General features: G+C 45.3%; 1 protein-coding gene and 1 long non-coding RNA gene across 4 annotated transcripts in view; one reads left to right on the forward strand and one right to left on the reverse strand.

Moving 5' to 3' along the window:
- Nucleotides 1-26,095, forward strand: part of FAM171A1 (family with sequence similarity 171 member A1) — a 131,230-nt gene extending 105,135 nt beyond the window's left edge. For all 3 annotated transcript variants that reach the window (XM_025445603.3, XM_025445604.3, XM_049100437.1), the window contains 3 exons: nt 19,949-20,065; nt 23,106-23,220; nt 23,850-26,095. In XM_025445603.3, the coding sequence (XP_025301388.1) occupies nt 19,949-20,065; nt 23,106-23,220; nt 23,850-25,551 (1,934 nt within the window). In that variant the 3' untranslated portion in view covers nt 25,552-26,095. The remainder of the gene's footprint in view (nt 1-19,948; nt 20,066-23,105; nt 23,221-23,849) is intronic.
- On the reverse strand, nt 898-5,162 carry LOC112659110 (uncharacterized). Its single transcript, XR_003136179.3, has 3 exons — nt 5,064-5,162; nt 2,660-2,896; nt 898-1,254 (listed from the first exon to the last, which is right to left on the reverse strand). It is a non-coding gene; the product is annotated as an uncharacterized LOC112659110 (long non-coding RNA).
- Nucleotides 26,096-26,218: the final 123 nt, after the last annotated feature.

The following is a 26,218-nucleotide window of genomic DNA, read 5'->3' on the forward strand; positions in this document are numbered from 1 at the left end:
ACTGATTTATATGTTAATCTCATTTTAAAAATACCTTCACAGCAACATCTGTACATGTTTGACCAAATATCTGGGAACCATGACCTAGCTCAATTGAGACAAAAAATGAACCATGCCAAGGAAAAATGAATTAATGCTTATAAGAGGCTAAGTGTAGCACCTAGCACAGAGCAAGTACACCCTAAGAGTATATAAACAGAGAAAAGAGAAAAAAAAAAGTAAACAGAAGTCTCCCCGTCCTGTAGAAGGCTTTCACAGACCGTGCCCTCGAAACCACTTCCCAGATTCCCCTCAGCCAGATCTCTTGAAAGATTGTTCTCCATGTGCTGCTTCCATTTCTTAGCCCGCTACGATCTTGCTTCCTGCCACCCACTCTTCAGAAGAGTTAAGGGGTGTCCCCTATTAGACCATCCAAGTAGAAACCTCAGAGTTCTCCCCACTTTATTCTTTTGCTTCACCTTCCTGCCTGCAGCCACATCTGGTTCCCTGCAAAGACATGTTGCTGTCAGAGCAGGATTTCTCAGGTGTCCCCTCTCCCCTCCTTCTCTATGTTACCTCTTGCCTTGGTTCAGACGCTTCCCTCTTTTCTGGCCAGTTCCAGCAGTCCACACTCCTCAGGCACACAGATGTCTTCAGAGCCAGCCACTGCCTGTCACTCTGCCTCATATCCAGCCACTTGTCTTCTGCGCCACCACCATTGCTCCCACACCAAACTGCCTACCCATCCCTTTCCCCATCTATGCTAAGGTGTCCCCGAAGCTTGTCCCATTATGTGAGCGGGATCTCTCTTTTCAAATCCCTTTCTCCATCCCCAAAACCATAATGTAACCCCTCTCACTTACATTGTACATATTGCAGTGATACCAGAAATATAAACGGACCTTGCAGTTTCTTAGTTACCTGGACAGTTTATTGTGAAGTAACATTTGTACTTAAAAATGATTATATACGCAGAAGACAATCGTATACATACGTACAGAGAGAGAGGCACAAACTGTGATCACGAGGGCCCTTGTGAAGGAGACGGGAGGAATCAGAACCAGAGGAGATGCAACAGGGAGGTGGAGGCAGAGACTAGAGCCGTGTACTTTGAATATATGGAGGAAGGAGCCACAACCAAGGAACAGAGGCAGCCACGAGAAGCTGAAAAAGGCAAAGCAACAGAGGCTCCCCGGAGCCTCCAGAAGGAACCAATCCTGCTGACACCTTGACTTCAGCTCGGCGGAACTGACTTCAGAACTCTGACTTCCAGAACTATAAGAGAATACAGGTGGATTGATTTAAGCCTTCTAAGTCCATGGTCATTTATGACAGAAGCAACGAGAAATTAAAATGATACAGAAGTCCGTGAAAACAAAGAAATGTGCATTGCGATGAAGCCTCTGAAATGTAAGTTATCCGATTCTCCATCTCTTCCCTGGAAATAATCCCCACGACATCGAGCCTTTTGTCATCAGGAACCTTGTCCACAATCTATTTTCACTTAAATGGTCTCTTTAATCTAGCATCAACTGTGAGAAATGTAGCTGCCAAACTCCTGGCTATAACAACTTGTATGTGAACACAGAAAAGCCAACATTTGGATAGTCATTCAAAAATAATCAAATGACTTAAAGTATGTTTTGTGAGAACTTTAAGATTGATGGATATGTCAAAGAAACCGTATGTTCTTGAACTTCCTAAACTCAATAGAAGCCTACATATTTCATAAGGGTTTTTTTTTTACTATTTTTTTTATTACTAAGGTTCTTATTTTGTTATAGTTAATCAATATAATACCATTATTTCAGTAGAAACTAAGTTATCTTGTTTAAATAAAAAGTTCCAAGGCAGTATTATCAGATCAGGAGAAGAGTAGGAACACATCTTAAGCTTAAAACACTGCTTACTAATTAGCAGCTCTTTATGATTAACTCAAACACAATAATCACTTCAAACCATTTTAACACTTTAAATTATCTGCTTTTGAGGCAAATCAAAGTAATGGTAGTTCCAAACTGTTTAACAGCCAGATACAGCAATCTGTGAATCCATTAAGAATTGTTCACCTAAATCGGGATTGGCAAACTACAGCAAAGCTAAGAATGGTGTTTACATTTTTAAATGATTGAAGAAAGAATCAAAAGAAGAATATCTCATGGGAAATGAAAATTAAATGAAATTCAAATGTAAACACCCCCAAATAAAATTGTATTGAATGCTATGGACTGAATGTTTGCATCCCCCCCCCTTCAAAATTCATATGTTTGAAATCCTAACCCCATTGTGTTTGGAGGTAGGGCCTTTGGGGGATGTTTAGGTGATGAAGGTGGAGCCCTTATGAATGGGATTAGCACCCATGTAAAAGAGACCCCAGAGAGCTCCCACCCATGTGAGGACAGAGAGAAGATGCCATCTGAGAACCAAGAAGTGGGATTTCATGAGACATTGATTCTGATGGCACTTCCAGCCTCCGGAGCTATGAGCAATGAATATCTGTAATTCATAAACCACCTAGTACGTTATTATTTTTATAGCAACCCAAAGAGACTAAGACACGAACACAACCATACCCATTTGTGTATGGTCTCCATGAGTGCTGTCTCATTACATCGGTGAGGTTGAGTGGCTGAAACAGAGACCGGGTGTCCCCACAAACTGAAAATACTTGCTGTCTCACCTCATACAGAAGAATTCTGTGATCCTTGATCTAGAAGACATTCAACAGGGAAGCTCTTGCCACTCTAGTACTAGAACGTAGATTCTGCGCTCATGCTCTGCAAGGCTGAAGCGGGGGTGCCTGGCACAGCCACAGTGTGCTACTTCCTGCCACCTGGGTAGCCCTCAGCATTTTGCTAGGAGTGAGTATTGATGCTCAGACGGGTAACGCCTTTGTTATAGGGCAAGACTTCAAACTCTGTAAAGAAAGATGAAATTGCTTTTAGTTCCATGGGACTTTTATTTGAAAAATAAATCCACATTTTAACACTACCTCAAATACTTCAATCCATGACTGCCAGATGACTGAAAGTTTATTCTGATGAGAGGGACCTAGAGATGCTCCCTTTTAAACACCATCAGAATGGAATCAGTATTTGATGCTGCCATTTATCACCATTGTCTTCTTTTCCTTTTTCTTATTCTTTTTTTAATGGCTACAGTTGTCTTTTTTTTTCTTTCCTTTTTGAACAAGCCAAAAATTTTCCATTATGAAAATTAGCATCTCTATACTTCAACCCACATGTTCATCAGAGGATGACCTAATAGATTAGCACTCCCTTAGAACATAAGTAAAGAAAGTTGGATTTCGTTTAGTGTGTTACAGCAATTTGAACTGACTCATTGTTATGTGCACTCTCCATAAAAAGAATTTTTTTTTAAGAAGTGCAGCTTGCATATCCTAGAATTCAAACCTCTGCTGCATGTCAGTACCGTGTTAAAGTGCCACTTGATTTGTGCCCTTGATTTGCACGGGAGGACTCTGTTTAGTGAGCACAAGTCTTTACTTTTGAGGAATGAGCAGATTTCTTGAACTTGCAGTCTTCTAACTGTGCTCTTTTGGAAAGTAGAAGCATGCCAGTGCCTGGATCATGGGTGGAGGCCGGGGGCAGGGGATGGGCTAATGTGGACAGACACACGTTCTCATCACTCATGTGCAGGGGTGCAGTTTGAAGGAAGCAGTTTTCCTTCCCCCGTCTGGCACACGAAATTTCACTGGTCATGGTGAATGCATCTTAGCTGAGGCTTTCTGGGCAGTAGGAGATGATTAGGTCAGCTTGCTTTTACAGGCATTTGCCCTCTCGCCTAGAACTGGGGCAGCAGATGGTTGTCCAATGTTTCGGGTTGTCAGACTGTGATCTGACTCGTTGCCCTGGGGAATGGTCACTTCTGAGCATGCAAACCAGGTCAGTGGTTTGGATTTAAAGTGACCAACTAACTGGCAAATCAGCATTTCGGTTCCTGGACGTGATAAGTTTCTGCTGTTTGAAGAGGACTTGGGTTATTACTGGATTTGAATACTCTCATCCTAACGAGATGACAGAAATAAAAGCATCTTCTAAGTGAAGCTACATTGTAGAATCCAGTTTTAACTGCCTTCCCAAAACACAGCCTGTGGAGTGTGTGTGGGTTGCTATAGAAATGGCAGTTACTAAACCACCTCTTGTCATGCACGTATGGTGCATATGTACCAGGCACTCGGGATCCCCACTCTCAACTGGCCTGGAGTGGATTGGTCTCCGCTTCAGATGGTGAACAGTACTGCTCAGGCCGTGCTCTTTGAACTAGTGCATTTAGGTAAGTCTCGGCCAGCCTGCCCATGAAGGTGGGGCCTGATTCAAATTATAGATCTGGATGTTTTTTCCATTTCATTGTTTTCTGGAGGGGAGGAAGGGATGGGAGTTCTTAAAGCACTAAATTATGCTTGGAACTTTCCAGAAATGAACATAATATCACTGCCTTATCGTTTTTCTCTCTATGCCCTGAGCACACGTCAGAAGGGAAGGTGACAGATGGAATACTGAGATGCAGAGATGGAATTAAGGATGGGGGGGGGGCAAAAAGTTAGAACAAAAGAAGGAAGTTCAGGTTTCTAGCAAGTAAGTGTGTACTTACATGTGTGATGTTAATTTTAGAACCATACATGCCGTCGTTTATTTTTTTCAAAAAGAACAGACTCCATAGTTAAGAGTATTGCGAAGAAAGCTTACTATCTTAAGTGTGATGCCACTTTGTCCTTAAGAAAGGTGACATGAAGTAGGCCTTCTCCCAGTGCAGGCTGTTTCTCAGAAACAAAGAAATAACTCTCAGGAAAGGAGTCTCCACTTTCCCAGATTTTAAAATTGCCCATAAAAGTGAATTCAGGCTTCTGCTAGGTACGTAGGAGAAGCCAAGGTAAAGGAAGTCGATTGAAATGATGTATTAAAGGACAGAAAGGAACACTTGGAGGGAGATACAGGACTTCATTTAGGTAAAATGGTGGCAATCCCGTAGAACTTTAGTTGACCAGAAATCTTGGCTGCCACATGGCCAACAAACTGGTGTGGTTTTGAGACACAGATTGCCATCTTTTGGCCACTACCCACCATGAGCATCACAGCTGCGTGGTCCGAGGGGAGTGTGCTCAGGCTGCCCACGGGGAGAACGGAAGCACAGTGATCTCAGAACATGGACATTTGTTTTTCAGTTGTTGCCTAGCAACTCAAAAAAAAAAAAAAACATTCTTGTGCTATCAGCCCATTCCTAGGAGTCATTAAGCCGTTTGTGTTTGTAGCCACCCCCTAACCCCAAAATGAGAATTTTCAGAGAATAATGAATGCCATCACATTAGCCACATTGTAGTTGTGATTCAAGGCCAGTTTTGTTTTGAGACCTTATTGTTACAGACTTAATCTTTCCTAAAGTGTCATTTTATACAGAACTAGAACTCCCCATGCTTGAGTATGACCTAAACAGTTTTTGGCAAGCTTTGCAAATGACTGTTGCCCACTTTGTGGTCTTAGAGTGTATAGAGATCAGTATGATTCTCCTGAAAGGAAATGTATTTTACTGACAACTCTTAATTCCCACTGACGGAATATTCACATTGTGAACTTTCCATGGCAAATATGTATCCCCCAGCCGGCCTCCCCATCACCTGGACGCCTCCAAGCCCCTTGCTTTGCTGCTGCCCCTTGGCCTGCATTTTAAGCAATGTGTCTGACATTGCTCGTTCTACTAGCAGCCTGGGTGATAAATAAGAAGGTTGAAGCTGCCATAATTTTCTTTAAAACCAAATAATCTTAAAATGTCTTCTGTTTTCAGTTCTCTCCACTGAAATGGATAATTAAAGGGAAAGGTATTTTTGATAGAATATTGTCCTGGTAGTACCATTATAGCAGGAGTCCATAGAATATAGGCAGCATGAAGCCCAGAAATTGAGACAGCTTAGACTTGGATACTGGCTCATCCTAGTAACCAACTAGGCTACCTAGTTTTGTATGTTGAACAAATCCCTTAACCTCCCTGGGCCATAAAATGGGAACAGCACCTGGCACTCGGTAGAGAGCTCTGTGCATGTTAGCTATCATTATTATAATCATCACTGCTAGGATGCAGCCCATATTTAGTTTGTGAATTTTTGGTGAAGCATGATGTAAAAAAGGACAGGTATGGTGAAGTCCTGGCATCTTTAAATTTAATATCCATTCTCAGCCAAGGCTGCCGAGTGGCTCTTAGGCAGGTATCCGGTTTGATTGGTTGGTTCCCTTGTTCCATATTTATACCGGTTGCTCCATGTTTTGACTGTCATTGCTGTTTCCCTTTTCAAATAGCTGTTAAAGTTCAAAGTAGGTTTTAATCTGAGCAAAGCAGGCACATAAGTCCCCTGGTGGGCTGAGCAAGTGTTTGCCCGGTGTCTGAACTCCAGACCAGCCCTGCTCTGCCTTCCCACAACTCCACACCCTTGGTCTTTACAGCATCCCATGTTGTCCTCACAATGCTGAGGAGGAGGACTTGGGGTGGATGAAGATCCCAATGTCCAGGCTTTCCAGAGTCAGACTGCAAGTTTTTCAAACTGGAACCTGTTGACCCAAAGAGCTTCTTTGGTGTATGGGAATTATCCAGAAGGATTTTAAAATCTGAGGTTTGGGGTTTGATAATAATCTTGTAAAACTTGGGATGCCTGAGTGGCTCAGTCAGTTAAGCATCTGCCTTCGGCTCAGGTCATGATCTCGGGGTCCTGGGATCAAGCCCCGCATCGGGCTCCCTGCTTAGTCGGGGGGAGTCTGCTTCTCCCTCTGCCTTGTGCACCTCCCCCCACTTGTGCTCGCTCTCTCTCTCTCTTTCCCTTTCTCAAATAAATAAATAAAATCTTTTTGAAAAATCTTAGAAAACTTAACATGAAAATATTCAGCAGCATCAAGATTTGATACAGAATTTAAAGTCACCAGATACTCTCATTGCCTGAATATACACTTAGGAATAGACTATTATTGGATAGAATAGAATCTCAGAGAGAGAACTGAACTGGGGTGGGTTGCTGTCGTTTGTCAAGGATCCCCACTGTGTTAAGCAAAAGTATGATCAAAGTATGTTTAAAGAGGAAAATTTCTTGGCAAGTTCAGCCAGAAAGAAGGTAACAAGAGAACGAAATCTTAGGCACACCAGGCTCAAAAGAAGCCTCACCCTACGTCTCTATCATGTTTATGTTGCAAGTGATGAGTGCCCTAGAGTCATCAGATACTACATTATGTTGCTGGGTTTTATTTTAATTTTATTTTGAAATTGGATAGTCTTTTCTCTGTTTCTTCTTTAAACTTGTTTTGGTTTCAAACTTTTGTACGAGCTACACTCTTTTATATTAAGATATTTTTAACACATAATGACTTTTTAAATAAGTTGAACACATTGCACAAGGATTTTGTTTCCATTCTAAATTAATTTTGTGCATTAATCAGGTCTGGAAATCATCAGAAGGAAAGATAGTCCTGGCCTGGTGTCTATTTTAGGCAAAGCTTCATCAACACTCCAGATTTAATCTTGGAAATATGTGCATTACTGAGAAAACCTTTTAAATAGGTCATTTTATCTCTTGACATTTTTTTTAAGATTTACTTATTTGAGAGAGAGAGAGAGAGAGAGCACGAGCAGGAGGGGCAGAGAGAGAGAGAGGCAGAGAGAATCCCAAACAGACACCGAGCTGAGTGCAGAGCCCAACTCAGGGCTCGATCCCGTGGTCCTGAGCTGAAACTGAGAGTCAGACACTTCACCTACTGTGCCACTCAGGCGCCCCCATTTTATGTTTTGGAATAAAATCCTACCTCTTAGTCACTCTGCCCTTCAAGCAGTACCAACCTTAGACTGAGCAAGAATGACGGCTGCTCTGACCCCCCCACCCCACTTTAGAGGACCTCACTCTGATCCTCATCCAGCTGTGCCCTCTCCTCATGGGATAAGCATCCACTGACCCAAAGGGATGTGGTCAACTAGAATCTGAGACTCCTTTCTAGAACACCCTCCTGATACTCTAGACTCCAGGGTCCCCTGCCCACACAGGCCTAAAGTGGTTTCCAGGTGCTCTACCCCCAAGGCCTTCTCCCAAGGGCAGACCTCTCCACCCATATACATGGGCCATGTGCATACCCTTAGGCCAAAAGGGTGGCCAAGGAGTGACTGCTGTTTGGGTCATGAACTTGGACATGGAGTAGGGATCCACATCCATGTGCACGAGGGTTGGGGAGTGAGTTGAGAAGGGATATGGGTCTCAGACCAACTCTCCTCCTGCCATTTGTCCCGGCATGTACTCTGAAGCATGTAAGAATTCCACGTTGAATCCTAGACTTTAAGTTCTATAAAATGATGGCTGAGAGGGTAGGACATCTTCCTATGTTGATTCTTTTTGGCCCTTGTCTGGAGTCACTCCATTCAAATTCTTTGTGTTTACACACGTACACATGCCTATATGGAACACACACACACAGCAAACCCAGCCTACGCAGAATGCACTCCATTCAAGGTATCCACAGAAGCACCCTTGCTTGTTCTGCAGCATGACAAGTGGACGCAGTTGTACCTGGCAGCCCAGGCATCTCCAATGTGCAATTCGAAGTTGTGCCTAAATTGTAGGGAAAGAAAAAATAGGATCATGTGGGGAACACTCTCTTCCCCCTACTCATTCTCAGCTGAGCTTATCCATTCGCAAAGCAGGCATTGCTATAAACCAACATTTTTCATCACTGTTCTCAGAGCAGCCGTGGAGGTTGAGAGCTACCATCTTTCTTAGAAAGACGCCAAAACTTGGTACATGCACAGCATCCCAGGGAACACAGGAGACACACAAAAACATGCTTTCCCTCAGACTTCAGGTCCCTTCCTTTTTTAGTGCATCAGATTTTTGTGCATTCCTGCCCCTATGCCAAGACTTGATGTGGCTTAATAGTATAATGGGCTAAATCTGGGAATGCAAAACAGCCCAATCCCAGGTGTGTTTGATTTGGCCCATACAGTTGGTTTGGGGGCAGTTGTTTGTTTACTGTGTTTTAATTTACTGCCAACATTTAAAAATGAAAGATTGTCATTGGAGTTCTTTTCTTGGCTTCTCTTTTCTTAGAATTAAACAGTTCATTCATTCCAGCATATATTTATCGAACAGCTTCTTTGCGCCATACTTCTTACTCCACTGTTGGCTCTTGGGATAAAGCAATGACAAAACAAGTCCAGGAAGGACCCTATGGTTATGAAGCTTTTGTTCTAAATGAAGGAGACAGAAAGTGAGCCAGTTTGCTTCATAAGGCCTAAGTACCGTAAGACTGTTGGGTAGAGTGATGTCAGAGAGAATGATTGGCTGACCAGAGCCTTTGGAGAAGTGACATTAGAGCTGAGATCCTCTAGACCCCTAAGAGACTCATGGGAATATCTTGGGGGCCGAACATTCCAGACAGAAAACACTCAATAGTCAATGCAGAGGTCTTAAGGTTGGGATCGATTTGGCCACATTTGCAGTAGCCAGTTGCATGAGCAGCACTGCCCCTTCAAGCAAGGGCACGACAGCATCTGTAGGCATTTGAGTTTGCCAGCTCCTGCCTGGTAGTCTGACAAGTGACTGGGTTATTTTTTAAGTATTAGTTGAAATATTTCTGAAGTTGTTTCAAGCACTGGCTTCCCAGGTGATGCGCCCTGGCAACATGTTAGGAAATGGCATCAGGATTTTGTGAAAGAATCGCTATCCCCACAAAGGTGCCAGTAAGTTAGAGCTTTGCTACTCAAAATGTGGTCCAGAGATGGGGAGCTTGTTGGAACCTCAGACCCACTAAATCAGAATCTGCATTTTGACAAGATCTCCATTGTAATAGGCTCTTCAGCAAGCACTGGTTTGGAACATCTTTCCGTATTCCATACAGATGTTGTCAACTCTGTTGTGCTCCCCTCATTGTGCAGAAGTTTTCTAATGCTGAGAATTAGTGGCTGTGCCTCCCACAGTCCTGGTCAGCTCCCTCCACCCAGTCCCTTCGGACTTATAATTGCAAGAGGGATATTGGACTTCGTGTGTAATGAACAAAATTCCTCTCCATATGGGCCTAATTAGCCTGTACTCTATTGACATACAGTATCAGAATAGAAATAGCGACTTTCTAGAAATTTATATATACCTATTATAAATCCAAAATTTTCTCATTAAATTTTATTAATTCTATGATGTATCCTAATACTTCTGACTACCTATTTAAGTCCTATGCTTTCTCTAACTTTGCCAGAATCTTTATGGTTTCCCATTACTCTTTCTAAACCTTGGTACAATAAGGTTTCTGATGGCTCATCTACAGCTTAAAGGAAAAAAAAAAAAAAAAAGAAGAGTCACTTACTTGGATTAAAGTTATTTTTAAGAACCTACTTCTCAAAAATTTGCCTAAAAATACCCAGGGAACATGTTGTAGCTGAATACAGATTCATTTCTTGTTTCAATTTCTAATAATTCAGCATATCTCTGATTTTATGCTTCAAACAAAAGGTCATTGGTTGTAATGAGTTGCCCTTAATTTTATTATTTAAATCAGCCCTGAATTGTACTTGCCCGAAGCCATAAGAATCCAACCATCTATACTAAACTTTTGCTCTTCCATTCAATTGCTTTCAACAAGAATGGTTGAATAATTGACACCAGGTAAATACTTTGCTATGTAATTAACAAGAAATGTTTCCCCCTCACAGATTTCATGGAAAAATAATTCCAAAGAAGGAAGCGTAGCTACTCAAAGGCATGGACTTGAATTTGGGGGAAAACACGAAGGCTACCCCACAATGGCATCAAAGTAGAAATTGTCGCTGTTTCTGCTAGGGCTTAGGGTGATAAATGTGACTTAGGGCTGATGGAGTCCTATGTTCTGATTTTAGTGAGGGGTCCTGGCACAGATTTGTTAGAGCACGCAGAAAAATAGACTTTGGCCTTGATACTTGTGTATGCACAGCTGACAGAAAAGTATAGAAGAAGTTATACCCTTTGATAATGCAAATGAAAGCCCTGAAAAGTAAGTCATCTAGATTCTAGAGAAATCCAGCATATTCAGGAAGTAAGAGAGACTCTGTGATTAAAACTAGCGATGAGAGGGGCGCCTGGGTGCCTCAGTAGGTTAAGCATCTGCATGACTTGGGTCGTTATCTTATGGTCCTGGGATGGAGCCCCACATTGTGCATCACTTCAAGCTCTGTGTTCAGCGGGGAATCTGCTTCTTCCTCTCCCTCTACTCGTGCATGGACTCTCTCTTTCTCTCTCTAAAATAAATAAATACAATCTAAAAAAAAAATAGTGATAAGCAGTAGCAGCACTTGTCTACTTCTTAAGAAATTGGTTCTCAAGAAAAAAAAAAAAAAAGAAAGATTGTTCTCAGAAGAGCCAGTGCCCACACTGTGCTAATTACTGAGCAAGAGTCGCTAGAGCTAGAGTGAGGAGATGGTTACTGGCTGTGGCCAGAGCTGAGAGGCAAGCCAGCCAGTGTGTTCCTACCAGCAAGTTCATGTCTAGATCACACATGTGTGTGTCCCACCTCTCACCATCCATGTTCCCAAGTATCTCGCAGTAAAAATGTAGGTGTAGGAGTAGAAATAGCTATATTTCACAGTGTGGCTCTTCAATACTCACCCTTTGACTGATGGAACTTCTTGGAGATGGGTTTTCTGAGTGGCTGTGGAATTTCTTCATGAGTCCCAGCGTCTAGACCTAGTAGAATTCACTCCAGTTCTCTCACAAGAGAAATGCATCAATTCGAATATGTTAGCTGCACGAAGTAGGACACCCAACTGCAAGTACCTAACTGCTGAGGTATTTATTGGTTACATGACAAAAGCCACATGAACCAGCTCCAAGATTGCTCCCAGGGGTCCGGGACATCGGCCCAGAGGTCCTCTCCTGTGCCATCCTCAGCGTCCCCAGCGTTCACACAGCTAGAAAGTGACAGAGCTGGAATTCACATTCAGGCTTATCTTATGCTGGGGAAGCCGTCCATGCAGTCAGTTGGCCCTTTATAATGCTGGGCTTTTATCTGGCCCGAGTTGCGACGCCTGATGTGGTGACATCTCTCACTGCAGTACAGTGGCTTGTGCCTCTGTGCATTGCCTAAGACCCAAGGTGTCAGCTTCAGCTTGTAATTAAAGTGTGGGTTGTCACTTACAGTTTCCTTTTCAAAATCAGTAGTGCTCCTGATACCGGGGTTTTCTGCTTGTTATCAAATGCTGAGATGAGTTAGCAGGGCCGCTAGAATAGGGACTTAACCGGCAGAATAAATGTGGCAGCCAAGAACAGCAAGGTGCCCTACAGGGCGTATTCAAGTTAGACTTGTGTTATGAGAATTTTTCGTATTTGAGAGTTTTGATAGCCATTTGTTAGGTTTTTATTTAATGCACTTTTCTTTATATTTTGCAAATAAAGGCTGGTTTCATTACTGCTTGGTGACACAGCAAGAAGGTGGCACTCTTGGAGATTGCTAGGAGAGTCCATCAGATCTTACAGACCAGCAGAAGGCATGTCTTTTTCTGCCTGTCAATTACTGTGTGTAATAATCTTTGTGGTTAAGCGTAGCTTCCAAATTGAGAACTCCTGGTGCTTTATGCACCACGAACCTTGCCAGCTGAATACAGAACTGATTCATTTTCCAAAGATTAGGACGACTTCTCAACAAAGTATGTATTCTTGAAAAAAAAAAAAAAAAAAAGCCCTAAATCTTTCTGTTGGATAAGGTTTAACTCCAGAAAATTATAATCCAGACAAAAACTGATGTGAGGGAGGATGTGTGGAAGGAAAGAAACACTGAGCTTGGATTCAGAACATCACGGTTAGATAACTGGTTTTGTTCCTCATTCCCTCACACTGCCTGAGGACACGACACTGACACGGTTTTAAGAAGGTGGGTCATCTAGTTGCCGGTGGCAGGCTGCCCTGGGCATGAGAGTAGGGGGTGTTGGTAGCGAGGGAGCAGGGTTGATAACAGCAACATTGATAACAGCATATAGGAAAGGAAGGAGGGAGGAAGGAAGGGAAGGAGGAAGCAGGGGAGAGAGGGAGGGAGGGGGAGGGAGGGAGGGGGAACAAGCATGGTGTGGGAAGCAGTGTCTAATGTAGGAGGAAACAACTACTTTCCTCAGTAGGGACCTGAGGGCATCTATATTTTCGAAGCCAGCATTGTAGTGGATCATGATCATAGCCCCGAGTTATCCTGAAAAATCAAAATTATATTCAATTTCATAAGGCAGGAGTAAATGATACTTTTTAGAGTATTTGTTAAATCTTCCATTTTGAGTTTTGGTGAAGAAAACCCGAGCTGTATAGAAGAAGAGCTTCCAAATCATGTTCCGGAGATGTCCTTGGGGTCGCTGTGGCGGCCAGGTTTGGGGGTGGGGAGGTATTCTCTTCAACTTCATGCAGAGAAGCTGATCTTTAATCTTTTTTATATATTAATTTCTGCTTAAGATTTCATTAAAGGGAGAGCGTTCAAATGCTTTAGGAAAGGATTTGAGGGGCCCCTGGGGGGCTCAGTGGTTGAGCATCTGCCTTTGGCTCAGGTCGTGAACCTGGGGTCCTGGAATCGAGTCCCACATCAGGCTCCCTGCAGGGAGCCTGCTTCTCCTGCCTTATGTCTCTGCCTCTCTCTCTGTGTCTCTCATGGATAAATTTAAAAAAGAAGAAAAACACACATATGCAGCTGACAAAGTTTACATTACCACCCTGTCCCAATAGGACAGTTACTTTTTTCTGTTTCATATTAAGGTTTTCCTTAAATGTCTGGCAGTCTTGGCTGTTTGATCAGGTTTAGCAGGATTACAGGGTGTTAGAAGCTGAGCACATCTAAGGAGATCTGGCTGGGAGGTTTCCTTGGGGAAGCCCCACATCAGAAACTTTAAATCTTGGGGCATTTGGGGGGCATTAGTTGAGCATCTGCCTTTGGCTCAGGGCATGATCCCGGAGTCCCGGGATCAAGTCCTGCATCGGGCTCCTTGCAGGGAGCCTACTTCTCCCTCTGCCTCTCTCTCTGTGTGTCTCTCATGAATAAATAAATAAAATATTTTAAAAAGGAAAAAAGAAATAAAAAAGAAAATGATTTGAAAAGTCCTGATCTAGAAATTTCAGTAATGCAGAATTTCTTTCCTTGGTGATGCCAGAGGGGTCCTGTATGACCTTCATGCACACACAGTGCCAGGTAACAGGCGTGCCACAGACCTTGGTCAGAGCACAGGAGCCACCGGCCTGCCCCCTGCAGACCCCTCAGCAGCTGGCCAGCTGCTGGGCACAGTAGCCGCTGGGCCGGAAGGACGTGGGGCCTGCCTGCACCCCTCCGCTAGGTGACACTCCGTGCATCCCAGCAGCTGCCTCAACCACCCACCGGTGAGGAGGACCCCGAGAGAGTCTGGCAAGGCCTCCACGGGAAGGGATGGGAGGAGGATAGAAGGAGTCGGCTGGGCCAAGGAGAAGCTGAATCGCAGGCCTGCAGCGGGCCTAAGGATGTAGCCGCGCCGGGCTGCCTGGAGGACGCTGGGGCCTTCTCCACGGCTGGGCCACAGAGGAGACCAGCCTACCCGGGCAGCAGCGGAGGTAACGGGCCGGAGCTTGCATCTGTCCACGGGCAGGTGCGAGCCCGGCCTGGAGGAGAGGGACCCCCAGCCCTGGCCCCCTGGCCGCGTGCTGTGCCCAGCGAGCCTTACCCAGCAGAAGAGACTTCACAGAGGTGTGTTTGTCCTGCGGGCCGGCCCCCCCAGTGACGCCCCCTGGCTCCAGCTCCCTAATGGGGAGCACAGGATCAATTCTCTTGGTGTGCGCTGGCTCCTCAGGTGGGGAAGTCGCCCTCATCCCGCCGCACCAGGCTCTCCCTAATGAGAAGCATATGTCCTTGCACACAATTCATTAATTCTCCTATTCCCCGTAGCCTCTTTCCTCCCACAGAACGCGGAAAGCTTGGAAATGGCTTTTGCCAATAACAGCATGACTGTTTGAATCCTGAGATAGTGTCACCCTTGATTCACTGAAGATGTGTGCATTTTGCAGAAAACTTAGGCCAAAATAAATGCCTCTTTCCCGGCTGGCTTTGTTCCCTTCAGTCTGAATTTTACCCACACTTCTGTAAGGAGCTCTTTCCTGACAACCACACCCAGCTTTTCACAGAAGGTCATCTGCTAGTTTTGGGGTTGCATGTCGAACCTGCAGTCATTCTCAAATACTATTGAGCTCCTATGCCAAGGATATTTCTTGGTGCTGGGAAGAAGATGAAAGGAAGATAGGACCCGGGCCCCAACTCCTGGAGCCTACAGGCAGAGAGAGGAGGCAAGAGGTCTGCCAACACGTTAGCCACTGACGTAACGTCTTTTCTGGAAAAGTAACACAGTGACATGCCCTAGGAGTGCCGAGGCATGGGGAGATCCTGGAGTTCTGGAGACACTCAAGATGAGCACATGACGGGACTTGAATCTTGAAAGATTCTTGAAAGAAGTAGGTTTTTGGAAGAGAGAAGCAGCGTGGGAGAGGAGAGCACCAGTGGCCCTGCAAAGCCACAGACTTAGGTCAAATGTACACTGTGTGAGCGGATGTTCGAGAAGCTGAGGGTCTGAGGGAGGTGCTAGAGGGCACAGGTGGGGACAGGAGCTCTGAGAGCACCGTGCCTCCACTTCCAGGGCCCATTTTTTTCTTTTTTTAAATTAAGCTTATTATTTTAATTCCAGCTGGTTAACATCCAGTGTTATCTTAGTTTCAAGTATGCAACGTAGTGACTCAACAATTCTCTATGTTACCCAGTGGTCATCCTGATAAGTGTACTTTTAATCCCCTTTATCTGTTTTACCCATCGCCCCCACCCACCGCCCCTCTGGTGACCAGCAGTTTGTTCACTATAATTAAGAGTCTGTTTCTTGATTTGTGTCTCTCTTTCTTCTTTTTTTCCTTTGCTCATTTGTTTGGTTTCTTAAATTCCACGTATGAGTGAAATCATATGGTATTTGTCTTTCTCTGGTTTATTTCACTTCCCATTATACGCTCTAGCTCCATCCGTGTCAGTGCAAATGACAAGGTTTCATTCTTTTTGTGACTAATATTCCATTGTAGATAGATTTACACCATCTGCTTTATCCACTCATCTATCAATAAACACTTGGGCTGTTTGCCATGATTTGGCCACTGTAAATAATGCTGCAATAAACATGGGGGTGAATGTATCCCTTTGAATTAGTGTTTTTTAGGGGGTAAATACCCAGTAGTGCAATTACTGGATCACAGAGTAGTTCTATTTTTGACTTTTTAAGGAACCTTCATACCATTTGTAATGGCATCCAAAGCCCTTCCCAGCCCTTCCCAGGCAGACAGTAGACTCCTTTCCAGCCTGTCCCTCCCTGCCTCCATCGCATCCCCAGGCATCTTCCAAGCTGCGCTTCCCTTGCCTTCCTGCACACCTCTTCCTCCTCCTCTTCCTCCTGGTGTCCTCTCCTCCCCCAGCCCCAGCTGCTGGTTCTTCAAAACCTGACTCATCCAGAAGCCTCCTCCGCCCTCCCTGTCCTCCCAAAGCAGGCGTGCAAAGCAGCGGCCCATTCGCCAGTCACTGGCCTTTCTGGCTCCTGCTGGCACCACCGCCACCGCTGCCGAGCTGGGACCCTCCAGGCTGGCCGGGGAGGACGTATTAGCTGGGGAGTGAGAGTGGGGGGCTCCATTCACCAGGCCGCCACTGTTTGGCTGGGAGATATTTTAGAAGTGTTTTTCTAGGGACACCTGGGTGGCTCAGCAGTTGAGCATCTGCCTTTGGCTCAGGGCATGATCCTGGAGTCCCAGGATCGAGTCCCCCATCGGGCTCCCTGCATGGAGCCTGCTTCTCCCTCTGCCTGTCTCTGCATCTCTCTGTGTGTCTCTTGTGAATAAATAAATAAAATCTTAAAAAACAAAACAAAACAAAAAAGTAAGTGTTTTTCCAGTCGATGTGCTTGTGTTGTAGAAGGCGGAGGCAACTTAGCAAGTTAGGTTTGAATGAACAGCAATTAGGACCCATGAGCTCCAGGTCTTTCTGTCTGGGTCCCTTCAGCCTTAACCTGGTATCCACTGAGTTTGCAGAGCGTTGACTCAAGAATCCACCCTGGGAAAAACTGCAAACCAAAGAGTGCATGCCACCCTCCTAGCCGAGGTGGAGACCCTGGCAGGGCTGCGTTGGGGGAGAGCGCCAGGGGGCACGGGGTGGGGTGTGGAAGTCGGGGACCTCCGGCATGGGATCCCCAAGCAGAAAACCAGAAACGGCCGCCAACACTCAGCCCTCTACCTTTAGGGAAGCTTTCTTCCTAAACCTGGAAAGCCTTAGCCAGCGCCAAAGTTCCCGTGTTTCCATTTCCTCGGGGAGCTCTCGTTAAAAAACAAAATTCAGTGGCGCAAACTTGAAGATCTAATTGGCTTTATTAAATGATTCATGAATTGGGCAGCATCCCATCTAGCAAGGAGACGGGAGGAGCCCTGCTGAGCTGAACAGGAGAAAGGCTTTTAAAGACCGAGAGGGCATCAATCAAAGAAGGAAGGACTTTAAAAAAGAAGAAGGACTTTATTAGCAAGAAATGCACTGAGGCAAGGTTGCCCCCCTAAGGGGAGCAGCAGGGGTCTATCAGGAGCTTCCCTGGTATTGACCAGGAAATTCTGGGTTGACTGGTTCAAGGTTACATACCTGCAGAGTTGCAAGTACAGTTAGGTTAGGTATGAAGCCTTGGTTTACGGGCTTGGGGCCCTATCTTAAGTGAAGCCATTGTCGGCCTGCCTTGTGTTTCTAACGCTCCACAGGACTGAGTGATGCTCCGAGTAGCTCAATCATCTCCGGGTTGGTGTTTTTCAGCAAATTAATCTGAATCAGGCCTCCTTGTTCTCATACTCATTTGAGAGACTTCCTAGTTTGTGTTCTCGCCTAATGTGAATGGCAATCCTCTCCAGCCACGATTCAGCCTGTTGCACGGGAAAGTCTGACCCTGCCAGGTGCCGGCTGACACCTAGCCTCTCCTGCAGTCCTCCTTTGTTTGCCTTCTGAACTGAGGAGGAGGTGAGCGAGATTGGAGGCTTTGCCACAGGCACCTTTCCACCCACCCACCGCATTTGAATGTTGCTATGGCAACTGATAGGCCCTAGCCACAGCACCAAGTACTGTCTCTTGGGTGGGGAGAAGTGTCCAGTGTTGCCATCTCCTAGGAAAGGCAAGGATCTGGAGACCAGAGGGGAGAAGTGGTTGGGGCAGGTTTGGTGCATTTAGGCCTGCAAGGGACACGGTTGCACCTGTGGCCATTTCAGGTAGTGGGAGATTATCGGAGCAGGCTGCCTGGGCATTGAGGTGGGAACCTGGTGGGCTGGGGTGGGGGGCCCTGCTGCAGGGCTCCACCAGCCCTCTCCCTTGCCTGATGCCGCTAGCCACCATCACGGGCTTCCAAGCAACATTCTCTGCCGGTGAGACAGGTATCAGCCAAACGACCTTGGACATCGGGTCTGTATCTAGAAAACTTAAGAAGGGAGAAAGTCATCAAACGTTGGGAAGGTTTATAGGAGATTCAGCAGGGTAGATCAGAAGAAATAGCACTGGCCCTGAGGATGGACAGACAGACAGTCTGTTCTGTACCCCGAGGGACCTTAGAAGAGTTCCATACCACCCCAGTCTCCAGTGTCCTCATCCGAAAGGAGAAAATAAGTCCTATTCTGTATAGAGTTGCTGTGGGGTTATAGACAATGCATATAAAACATATCTGTTATGATCGGCCTGTATGTAGTAGGTGCACATTAATGTTAAATACTTATTAATAATTGAAAGCAGCACAGCGTTACAGCACAGCACAGGACATACCGGTGTTTCCCAGCACTGGAATCAACTGGAAGCTTTTTAAAATGCTCATCTAAGAGGGAACACCTGGGTGGCTCAGCGGTTGAGCGTCTGCCTTTAGCTCAGGGCATGATCCTGGGGTCCAGGATCAAGTCCCACATCGGGCTCCCTGCATGGAGCCTGCTTCTCCCTCTGCCTGTGTCTCTGTCTCTCTTTCTCTCTCTCTCATGAATAAATAAATAAAATATTAAAAAAAAAAAAAAAAAAACCTAAGGGGCGCCAGGGTGGCTCGGTCAGTTGAGTGTCCAACTCTTCATTTTGGCTCAGGTCATGATCTCAGGGTGGTGAGATCAAGCCCCAGGTCAGGCTCTGCACTCAGCAGGAAGTCTGCTGGGATTCTGACCTGCTCCCCCCCTCCCACCACACATGCTCGCTCTGTCTCTCTCAAAATAAATAAGATCTTTAAAAAAATAAAATACTCACCTAAACCAGGTTTACTGGGTTAGAATTTGCAAAAATGAGACCAAGAAATCTATATGTATTTTTTTAAACTTCCCTAAGTAATTCTGATGTAACCAGTGTGTAATTTTGGATAGGAAATTTGCTTATTTTCTTGAGATTGAAGAATATAAACAGTGCTAGATTCCCCCCTCCTCCTTTTTTCTACTCCCACCAGCCCTTGTCTTGCCACCTTCATTCTACTTCTAAACTCCAAAGCTTTCTGTTAGAATTATCTGTGTTTGGAAGCAGGGATGTCTGAGAAAGTGGTTGAAAGTAATTTAATCAGAATGGTGAAGGAAAAACCAAAGTTTCCGTCTTCCCTGAAAATAGTTGAAAAGAGGGGCACCTGGATGGCTCAGTCTGTTAGGCATCTGCCTTCAGCTCAGGTCATGATCCCAGGGTTCTGGGATCGAGTCCCGCATGGGCTCCCAGCTCAGCAAGGAATCTGCCTCTCCCTCTGTCCCTCCCCCCACTTGTGCTCTCCCCGTCTGTCTCAAGTAAATAAATAAAATCTTGAAAAAAAAATTGAAAAGAATCTACAGAAAGCTTATGCCATCCCTTGATGACATTTGGACTGTCTTGGCTACCTGATGGGTTACAAACGTGACGTTTAAGGTTATTGGTACAATATGTGTAAGCCTAAAATAGGAGTTTAGTGTGTGTACAGCTGAAGTTTTCTCTGCATCCCACAGGAACGTGGCTGAAGAGCGGTCTAGGCCTTGTGCACCAGGAAGGTAGTCAGCGGACGTGGACATACATTGCCCCCCAGTTGGGGTACTGGGTGGCAGCCATGTCTCCTCCCAACCCAGGTAACATGAAGCCAATACCCGTGGTGGTGGGCATTGGGTTTTTTTTTTGGTTTTTTTTTTGAGGGTTCCAGCTAAGTATGCTTTTGAAAATTACATCAGGAGGGAGATCACATCTTACTCAGAAATGGTTGAAAAAGGCACTTGGCTGGCCCAGTTGGCGGAGCATGTGACCCTTGATCTCCGGATCATGAATTCAAGCCCCACACATTGGGCAGAGCGATTACTTTTTAAAAAGTTGAAAGTCTGAAAATCAAATGAGAACTAAGGTATTTTGTGGGGGTGGGGGAGTTCTGGTTGCAACTCTCCCATCTAGAATAAGCATAATGCACAGAACATACTCCTGTCTAGTCTCTGTTTTGCTCAGACAGCTGCCATAGGGAATTCCTCATCTGAAGCCCACAGAGGCGGTTTAGACCTCCTCCCTAATTCCAGAAACAGCTGTGGCCTGTTGTAAGAACATGTGGGGAAGGGCACTCCTCAGAATGGCCAGCAGACAGTCACCGTTGGAGCCTTCTTGGGGCAAAAAGCTTGATTTGGCATTTCCTAAAGGCCTAAAAACAATCCAGTTGAAAACAATCCAGTTGCTTTGTGTCCTAGAGTAGTATTCATTTCCATTTAGGGTATGTGCATTAACTCATATTTTTTAAAGTGTGACTAAAAAAAACAATTTTTTGACCTATATGCCCACAGTTATCCCAATGAATATTCTAGAATTGTTTCTTAAAATAGTCATCTTTGGAGAATTCTTTCCAGTGATGGCTTCTGTTGCTCAGAATGACTTTAGAGTCTGTATCACTTGGACTGCCTTCCCTAGTGAAACATTTCATTGGTGGCAAATCTTTATGCTCAGAGGGTCCCTTTGATTTTTCTTTAGACATATCTAAAAGTCATGCACAGCCAAGACTGGTGAATAAAGTAGGTATTCGGGCTAGGTCAAAATGTGCAATGATGAAGTGTCTCCCATGATGAAGGAGTCCAAAATATCTTAGCAGTGGAATTATTGCTGGAATAAACACTCAGACTCCCAAAGTAACTGATTTGTTGGAGGTGTTGAAAAATCTGTCCCATTTACTTTATGTTCCTGTACTGAGAAAATGTCCATTTCATTTCTGTGTTTTAAGCATCTGCATTTCCCTTTGTGATAGTATTCTTGTAGCAGGAGAGGTGTGAACCAGGCACAGAAATGCTTCAGTCTCCAAATCTGAAATATCTAGGATATGACTAAGAGGAAGGAAGGAAAGAAAATAAATTCCTAAATTACCCAAGAAGAGGCCACAAAGCCCATACATTACAGTTAACTTTCATTTGAGATCTATTTCAGACAACTGTGGTGTTCAGTTTGTCCATCACACCACCGATTAATAGATACTTTGAAAAGAGGGGAGAAAGAACTGCTTGCTGTAGGTCCACCAACCCTTCCTAGCAATGAAGGAAGAGACAAAAATCTATAAAAAGCATACATAACAGCCCCTGGTGGCATTTAATGTAAAAACACATATAATAGTAACCTTACAGCCATCCCTCTTATTAAAACAAATTACAGTGAGGCTGTGCCTTCATGAGCCCAAAACCAACAGGAAAATAATTAGGGCTTTTTCTTTCATTCTCCAGTTAAGAAGGAAATTAAGTACGGCTGTGAATTTTCTAGAGACTTCCATTGGCAGAAGTTAAGATAATAACATGTTTTAAGTACTTAAAGGATTGAGCTTGAGTTCTTTGGGAATGATTTTTATGTGTACATTGGATTTCTTGGTGGCTCCTGCCAGGGCATTGCCATGTCTCTGGGGGTCATCTCCAGGGGGAAAAAAAATGTTTCTCTGAACGATTAAGACAGTATATAGTTGTAAATTATTTTTCCGACTTGTGTTCATATTAACTCCACTTACCCCATTGAAGTGAATTATGTTTGGGAGAGAATAGTGGTACCTTTTGAACTTAAGTAATGTCACTATTTTCAAAAATTTGTACACCTCCTTGGGTTTATCTAGCTCTGTAATGGTCTCCTTCCAAAGATTTTTGAAGGAATCTATCCCTTAAGATATCAAGAATCAGTAAGTAAATGGGTGTTTATGGTGCACAGTGATCATAACCATACTGATCTGGAAAATATAATGAAAAATATATTGAAAAACCACATAATAAAAAACCACATTCCTTCCTTCCCATCTATGGATGAACTGCCTGAGTGCCTGGACACCAATATGTCTCTCAAATATTAGAACTTGGGAAGGTTTTCATTGTTGCTGTCGATCTGTTGTCAATGCCATTAAGATAGATTCTTACTGTTATTTATTGAACATAAAGAGTAAGTTAAACTCCCTTTTGGGATTCTTTATAACGTAAATTAAGAAGAAAATATGTTTATCTCTGGTTCCTCGTCTGTAAATTCCGAAGAGCTCAGTGGCCACGTCAGGTTAGCCATTTTGAAAAGGCACTGTAGGGGAAAATTTTATTTTTAAAAATGGAAGGCATTTTAGAAACACTTGACAACCCATAATAAGCTGTAGATTTTTTTTTTAAGTCACAGCCGATTTGTTTCATACATTTCAACTGATTCCTTTAGGCAAAGGACCCTCCACGCAGGAATAATTATCCAAGGAGAATGAGAATAAAATCTTGTGATTTTTTTTTTCTCCTGCAGTACAAAATCCCCAGATATTCAGGCCGTCTCTCTAAGCGTCCCACTCATTATATTATCATGCATCCTTTTACTTTTATTAAAAGATCATGTCTTTAGAATGCTGAGCATGCTACCGAATGCGGCTCTCTTCCGGGGCAAGGGGACACCCTTGACACTGCATTTAGGATTTGAGTATTCAGGCTCTCCTGGCCACAGCTGCTCCAGGGATCATCCTGGTAATCCCTTTTCATCGAGTGAAATTATGGTGATCTGTAAGCACGTCATCTAAAGGGTGTTTGCATCTGGTCCCCACTCCCCGCCCCACCCAGGAAGAGTAGGGAAAACATGCTCTCAGATTAGTGTCCCTCTTATCCTAAAAAGGTGTTCTCCAATCTAAAATACCCTTTTCTGACCTTCTAGGTCCCGTTGTCACACAGGACATTACCACGTATCACACGGTGTTTCTTTTGGCCATTTTAGGAGGAATGGCTTTCATACTTTTGGTTTTGCTGTGTCTCCTTTTATATTATTGCAGGTAAAGTTTTACCTTTTGGGCAATATCTTTTTTAATTTGGAATTTCTTGGGCAAGCACTGATATGAAGGCCTTTTTTTTTTTTTTTTTTTTTTTTTTTTTCTTTCTCTCTCTGAATCAAGGTCCTTTTTTTCCTCATGGAAAAAATACCTAAGAACTGAACATTTGTCCTTAAAGTGTGAACAAGTGAACATGATGTGGGGGGCATGCTGTTTTATAAGGTTGCTCAGAAGGGGGGTTTTGTTTGTTTTTTTACTTTTTTTTTTAAGTTTGACAGTGTCACGATTCATTCAGAATATTCCTGAACCCTGATTAAGAGATGATATTCTCAAGGACAAAGCAGAGCTAAAAATCTTATTTTGATGCCTCTGGCTGTTGCATTTCTGAGCATGTTTGTTGTCGACTGTTGGGTGACCGCTTGTGAATGCGGAACTTGGTTGAACATATAACAGCCTGCAGGTGATGCTGTTCTGAATCAAAATAAGGCGGAGGGTGTGGGGGGAGAAGGCCTCTGGTTGCTGGTTAGTTGTTTTGTTTCTTCCTGTGGGAGCTGAGAATTGGGATTTTGCATGGAACTCTACTGCTATGAGATGCTTTAATCTTTGCATTTGGATTTTATCTCTGGTCGCAGGCGGAAGTGCTTGAAACCTCGTCAGCACCACAGAAAACTACAACTTCCGGCAGCCCTGGAGAGTTCCAAAAGGGATCAGTCGACTTCCATGTCTCACATCAACTTGCTGTTTTCTCGTCGGGAGTCCGAGTTCCCTGGCCCGCTGGCGGTCACCAGCCACGGCCGCCCGGACGCCCCAGGGCCCAAGGAGCTGATGAGCGGGGTCCACTTAGAGATGATGTCTTCCAACGGAGAAGTGGACATGCACACCCCCATGCTGAAGCTTTCCTACAGCACCTCGCAAGAATTCAGCTCTCGGGAGGAGCTTCTCTCTCACAAGGAAGAGGACAAAAGCCAAATCTCCTTTGATAACCTGACACCAAGTGGGACGTTGGGAAAAGAGTACCATAAGTCTGTGGAGATTTTCCCCTTGAAGCCCAGGAAATCTGTGGAAAGAGAGGGCTGTGAGTCCCCCGGCAACAGCGAATACAGGAGGAGCTACAACGCCATGCTTTCCCAGCCTTTGTTTGAAAAGCAGGACAGAGACGCTCAGGCCTCTGTGAACCATATTCCCACCGGCAGCAAGCTCACCATTCAGGAACATATGTACCCCGCGCCTTCATCTCCCGAAAAGGAGCAGCTGCTGGACCGCAGGCCCACAGAGTGCATGATGTCGCGATCAGTAGACCACCTGGAGAGACCCACGTCCTTCCCCAGGCCCGGCCAGTTGATCTGCTGTAGTTCGGTTGACCAGGTCAATGACAGCGTTTACAGAAAGGTATTACCTGCCTTGGTCATCCCCGCTCACTACATGAAACTCCCGGGGGACCATACCTATGTGGGCCAGCCCCTGGTCGTTCCGGCTGACCAGCAGCTGGAGATTGAAAGACTGCAGGCTGAGCTCTCCAGTCCCCACGCAGGGATCTTCCCGCACCCCTCCTCTCAGATCCAGGCGCAGCCCCTGTCCTGCCAGGCGATCTCCCAGCAGCACTTGCAGGACGCAGGCACCCGGGAGTGGACGCCGCAAGGTGCGTCCATGTCAGAGTCTCTCTCCATCCCAGCATCCCTGAACGATGCAGCCTTGGCTCAGATGAACAGCGAGGTCCAGCTCCTGACCGAGAAGGCTCTGATGGAACTTGGGGGCGGGAAGCCACTCCCACACCCCCGGGCCTGGTTCGTCTCCCTGGACGGCAGGTCCAACGCGCACGTCAGACATTCGTACATTGATCTCCAAAGAGCTGGGAGGAACGGAAGCAATGATGCCAGCTTGGATTCTGGCGTGGATATGAATGAACCAAAATCTGCCCGGAAGGGAAGAGGAGACCCCTTGTCTCTTGCGCAGAACCACCCAGCTGTCCAGGAGCACCCGCAGAAGGAGCCGAGGGCCGCGGACAGCGCCTCCTACACGCAGCTCGTGTACCTAGACGACATGGACCAAAGCGGCAGTGAGTGTGGCACCACCGTCTGTACCCCGGAGGACAGTGCCCTGCGCTGCTTGCTGGATGGCTCTGGCCGGCGGAGCGGCGGCCAGCTGCCCAGCCTGCAGGAGGAGACGACAAAACGAACTTCGGACGTGCCCCCGGAGCCACTAGCCAGTCCCGAACAGAGGAGATCTGCTCAGGAGGACGACGAAGAGGAGGACGAGGAGGACCAAGGAGAAGACAAGAAGAGCCCGTGGCAGAAACGGGAGGAGAGGCCCCTGATGGCGTTCAACATTAAATGAGCCACCGCAGAGCCACCCGACGGCGGAATAGGATACAGTTGCCAAAAAATTCTTTCTTACCCAAGCGTTGACCTGATTGTGGAAGGCGTCAGACGGCGGCATCCGGGGACGTGGACTTTCACTGCATCACGGTCCACCGTGCCCACGAGAGAAAGGAATTCAAGTTATTACTCAGAATAAGGGATGATGCTAACGGGCGCCTCGCCTCCAGGGAGGTGGCTGACCGCGGCGGCCGAGTGTTGCTCGGCGTCTCGGACGCGTCCACCCCCGCGGAGAAACCACAGGTGATGTTGCTAGGTTCTGCTGATAACCTCGGCTCTCCCTCAGATCCTGGGGGCAGATGAAACTCTTCACATTGCTTGAATCCATTTTATCACGATAAGGCTCCTGTGAAGTTATTATTGAGAAATTAGCTTAGCACTTAGTGTCTCGAGGTATGCATTATCTCAAAGGAAAGCTATGCATCGCTGCTTCGTGCTCTTATTTTGCTTAGGTGTCTTGCGTTGGTTAGGTTTCGTTTCGGGTTTGCTTTTTTTTTTTTTTTAACAACAACAACAAAAAACCCACACGACTTGGTTGTAAAGATTTTATTCATTTTCATCTGTTCTGCTTCTCGGTGGTTTATTTCGGCGTCTCCTTTCGGGAACTCCTGAGTGTCATCTCTTAA

The sequence above is a fragment of the Canis lupus genome, chromosome 2 (genome assembly GCF_003254725.2).
Source record: "Canis lupus dingo isolate Sandy chromosome 2, ASM325472v2, whole genome shotgun sequence".
NCBI classification, from domain to species: Eukaryota; Metazoa; Chordata; class Mammalia; order Carnivora; family Canidae; genus Canis; species Canis lupus.